The sequence below is a fragment of the Trichogramma pretiosum genome, unplaced genomic scaffold (assembly GCF_000599845.2).
Source record: "Trichogramma pretiosum strain Unisexual culture from Peru unplaced genomic scaffold, Tpre_2.0 scaffold27, whole genome shotgun sequence".
NCBI classification, from domain to species: domain Eukaryota; kingdom Metazoa; phylum Arthropoda; class Insecta; order Hymenoptera; family Trichogrammatidae; genus Trichogramma; species Trichogramma pretiosum.
In genome coordinates, this window is record NW_019641694.1 from 606,601 (window position 1) to 611,662 (window position 5,062).

General features: G+C 49.2%; 1 protein-coding gene across 1 annotated transcript; it reads left to right on the plus strand.

Annotated features, from left to right (window-relative positions):
* Nucleotides 1-2,245: 2,245 nt before the first annotated feature.
* Nucleotides 2,246-3,947, plus strand: LOC106660299 (valine-rich protein). Its single transcript, XM_023461986.1, has 2 exons — nucleotides 2,246-2,312; nucleotides 2,746-3,947. Exons 1-2 carry the CDS (start codon nucleotides 2,246-2,248, stop codon nucleotides 3,813-3,815), a joined length of 1,137 nt encoding a protein of 378 aa, XP_023317754.1. The 3' UTR covers nucleotides 3,816-3,947.
* The last annotated feature ends 1,115 nt before the right edge of the window (nucleotides 3,948-5,062 follow it).

Genomic DNA, 5,062 nt, shown 5'->3' on the forward strand with positions numbered 1-5,062 from the left:
CCGTGCTCGCGCGACACTTTGTTACGTAGCTCGATTTGTCAGAAACAGGATCACGGCCACACCGATACACGTACTACTTATCTCTGTTTTACAAAAGTTTCGTGCAATCGTACGAAAATCATGACACGCGTCAGAGTCTTTTTGTAGCCACGCCACACTTACGAGCCACCGATACGATGAAATTGATGTTTAACCCTGAGCCTTTTAGTTTGTTTTACTAATATAAAACGTTCAATTAAGCGCGGCAAAGCTGCAACTTCCTGGATCCTTTGTACTGCTGCTTGCAGCAACTCAACTGCTCGCTTGGCTTGATCACGGACACATTTCTCACGTCAAAGTTGAAAAAAAAAAAAAGATTACTCGATTTCACGGATAAAAAAAAAACAACAGAGCGACTGAAAAATGAAACAACCCGTGGCAACTGCTATCTGTGGCTGGGCTCAAACAAAGGGTCGCTCTCGCGCGAGAAAGGTGTTCACCTTCGCAAGGAGACTCGAATTTCGAATGTATAATAACGTGCATAACCTCATTATTCAGCGGCAACAATAACAACAAAATTCACCTGTGCAAAGTGCAGCTGCGCAAAAACATATCTACTTATAAGTAACGAGTACAACGAGTCTATTGAGGCTGCCTATATGACAGGTCTTGGAACAATAGAGACTCGCTGAGGCACACACAGAGTCAGTTTTTCTACTCGCTTGGCATCAGATGTGAGACATGCGCATTCGATCTAATTAAGCTCGCATCCATAGAGAGAAGCAGGCAACGAAAATCTCTGTCTGACTTTTTGTTTAGTACGAACGGTCAAAAAAAAGAGCAACCCTGCGCCGCATGTGAATCTTTCTCAAGTTTGGAGGTGTATGTAACGAAAGCATATATATTACGCAAGCTCTTACAAAACTCCTTAGCAGCTATATACACGGTCTCGTCCGCGTCTCTCTCTCTCACTCGCTTGTGCTTATGTGTGCATGGGATCGTGACTCTTGCAAACTATACTTGCCGATCGCGCAATAATAAATGCCCCCGAGAGGCGAAAAGAGATGCGAGACAATTTTGCGCTGCAGCAGATAATAAACTCGGCACGATCCTTGTACTTTGCGATTTTTCGCGCGCAAGAAGGTGTTACAAGCAAATATTTCATAGGCGAAAAGCAGCGCCGGCGAAAGTGATTATCCTTAAGTACGATCCGTCTCCTTCTGTCGCTCGCTCGTTCGCTCGAATAATATTATACAGCCGGTGATTAAGGGTGTCTTCACGATTTTAGCCTCTAATTGGGATGCACTACTAGGTTGCAGCTAGACTAGCGGCGTTTATTGGTTTTCTCGCGTGCATCGCTGACACACACACGCGGCTCAGGCCCACGTCTGTGGTGCAATAAAGGCCCGATTCGATTGTGCACCTTTTATGATTGTGTTTCGGTAATGCGGCCGAGCGAACGACGCGTTATGTCACCGGTGCGCGCGTACATGTAAAAATCTCTCACGTAATAGACACCGTTCGACTGGTTTTTTTTGGCCGCCTTCGCTGCACGCTCCAATGTCTGCGCCTACCACACAGGGTCTTAATGTCAAGATAAAGCTGAAAATAAATGCCTCAAAGGTCGAGTATACATAACGCGCAGCTCGCTGGACCATGATGTATAGCTTTTTAATGCACCTTCCAACTGCATAATGCACCGTACATGCAACATAATTGCTGTAGCATATAATACAACGATCCTATATAGCTACAGTTCGAAAAGCGTATTTCGAAAAAAAATCCGGCAAACAATGCACGTCTCTCGATGTCGTATCGCAACGGATTGATTGTTTGAGTTCTCATCGTTTGCGCGCTCGAGGTGCATAGGTGTACGAAAAAAAGAACCTTTGCCAGAGACTCGGCTATGATCGCTGCCTCGCGAATACAAGCGAGCCCTTTGTAATAGCCGTGTTGTACGTGCGTGCATACATCGGTACGCGGGTCGACGGGAGGGAGCAGGTATATGCTTTATAGCCGCGGCGCGGATCGAGAGCGTAATAATGTGTAACGCTGCACGCGCTCGCGCTGGAGTGGAGGGAAAGTGTCGGGCCCCCATAATACACACATAGGCGCAGGCAACAACATTCGCCTGATCCCGATCCTCTGGGGTATATAAGGCTCGCTGCGGGAAAACTCAAACAGTTCACTCAAGTGGTTCCAGCGGACCACGATCTTTTACGAGTGCGCGCGGATACGATCAGAGATACCTCGCATCGGCCGTATCATGAAGCTGAAGGTAAGTCTCGAGCTTCGCGACCAGCGACCGGCCTGGACGACCAAGACTCGACGCAGTGACTCTACTCTACTTTGTACAACTCACGCAACGCTACGATCAAGTGCCTTTAACTGCATTATATGTACGGAATTATTAACAAACGTGCTCGGACTTTATTCTTCGTTACGTACGTTTGCGCGATCTTGTGCTGCTGCTGCTGCAGAGAAAGTGAAATATTTAGGCACTTTATGTACTGGCTCGTGAAACTCCGAGCTCCGAGCGAGAGAGAAAAAAACGTCGATTTCTCGCAGACACGCAATTCAATCGTAGCAAAGTACGCCGAGTGTGACTATACGAAACTCGCGCTGCGCTCCTCCGTGCGTGTGAATCGCAGATATGCGTGCTGCAGATGCTACGTATTTCGCACGTGTGAATTACAGTGCCGGCTAGAAATTTTTTTACGCGACAAAACAACAAACAACAACAACAACAACAACATGGACTCGCAGTCAGCCAGCTAATAATCATCAGGCGAGATACTAATGTGATTTTGTTTGAATTCGTTTGCTTTCAGATCTGTTTTTTCCTGGCGCTAATAGCGTTAGCGCACTGCGAAGAGAAGGCAGCGGAAAAGAAGTCGGACGAGAAGAAGCAGGAGAAGCGCGGACTCGACCATGGACTGGGCTACGGCAGCTTCGGTGACTTTGGCGGCCACGAGTCGCACCACGAGCACCACGAGCACATCAAGACCGTCGAGGTCGTGAAGAAGGTGCCGGTGCCCGTCGAGCACGTCAAGCACGTGCCCTACGAGGTCATCAAGCACGTCCCGGTCGAGGTCAAGGTACCCGTGCCCCAGCCCTACACCGTCGAGAAGCACGTGCCCTACCCGGTGAAGGTCTTCGTCAAGGTGCCCGTCCACGTGCCCCAGCCCTACACCGTCGAGAAGAAGATCCCCTACGAAGTCAAGGTGCCCGTCGACAAGCCCTACGAAGTCAAGGTCCTCGTGCCGCAGCCCTACACCGTCGAGAAGCACGTCCCGTACGAGGTCAAGGTGCCAGTCCCGCAGCCCTACACCGTCGAGAAGCACGTGCCCTACCCAGTGAAGGTCAAGGTGCCGGTGCCACAGCCCTACACCGTGGAGAAGCACGTCCCGTACGAAGTCAAGGTGCCGGTCGACAAGCCCTACCCAGTGCCCGTGCCCAAGCCCTACCCCGTGACCGTCGAGAAGCCCTACCCGGTCATCCACGAGAAGCACGTGCCCTACGAAGTCAAGGTTCCAGTAGACAAGCCCTACCCCGTTCCAGTCGAGAAGCCCTACCCAGTACCCGTCAAGGTACCGGTACCCAAGCCTTACATCGTCCACAAACACGTGCCAGTACCCGTGGAGAAGCCCTACCCAGTGCACGTCAAGGTTCCGGTCGACAAGCCCTACTACGTCGAGAAGCAAGTGCCCTACCCGGTCGAGAAGCCGGTGCCTTACCCAGTCAAGGTGCCCTACCCAGTGCCCGTCCACGTGCACAAGGAGCACCACTACGAGGAGCCCCAGCAGCACGGATGGCAGCCAAGCGGCCACTACTAAATCGTCCGGACTCGATTCTGCGACAAACAGCCAGGAGCATCGACATCGGCTCCTTCTTCTAGATTCGTTCCATCGAGCAATCACCCAAACGAAACACCTGAAATCAGTATAACGATCCAAATCCACGAGAGAAACGAGAGGCAAAGGAGGCTCGCAGCGACGATCGAGTGCGCGCGCAACCACGTCATCCGTTCCACAAGGAGGACTCGTACACCCTGACCTGCAGCTACATCGCGAGACAACGGCCTAGGCCGATTCCAACGATTGTGCAAGTCGAGCGTGTGAGAATCGCGACCCACTGCGCGGCACTTTCGACAATGGCACGTTTCCATTGCCTCTTTGCTGCTGCTTCGCGCAAACGTCTACATGTGCATGCGAGCACGCGAGTGCAAGCCCGTGCCATTTCGAAACGCTGCGCATATACCTATACTCCATCGATCAAATTTTCTCATCTCTCTTTCTCTTTCTCTCCCAGAGTCCCTGCGCGCGCCTAATTTGTTCTTGTACTTTTATTTTTCTTTAATAGAAAAATCTTATCTCTTTTTTTCTTCCAAGACTCGGCTTCTCTCGGAATTTGGCTCAACACGCGAACGCTCCGAGCAGAAAAAAACAACTTTTGCTCTCTTTTTCTTGAGCGCGGGAGTAATTTATCTTTCGAGCGATGCATCAGTGCGATGCATAGGCACGAATTATAACGCGATCATTGCTGCGTGTACATACACTTACACCTGCGCCTAGAAATTGAATGAAAAATAAATAAATACAACACCGATTCTTGCCTACCTTTAAAAGCTCAACACTATTTTTTTACCTTTTTTTTTTATTTTAAATAATTGCGTTTGAGTAATCTCTTTGTACGCATTGTAAATAATTAACATAAAATACGACGACGTATCCATTGTCTATCGAGTCAGCGAGAGAGATCAATTTCACGTCGGTCGGTCGGACGAACGAGCACGCCGAATGTTGGCAAAAAGTCGGTAAATCAAGACGAGCATATTATGCGAATGTTGCAAGTGAAACAACGACCGACCATGCGTAAAACTGATCGCCAAACTTCTCCGAGACAATTTTTTTGTCCGCGCTTTGGCGCAACTCGATGAGCATTTATTTTTTTATGCTACTCTACAACACATGACACACGCGCGCTGTACAAAATACTCGCGACAACAAACAATTTACCTCTTCTTTTTTCTATCATTATCAATATTTGTAATGATGAGGAAAAATGTCAGTAAAAATCGGCT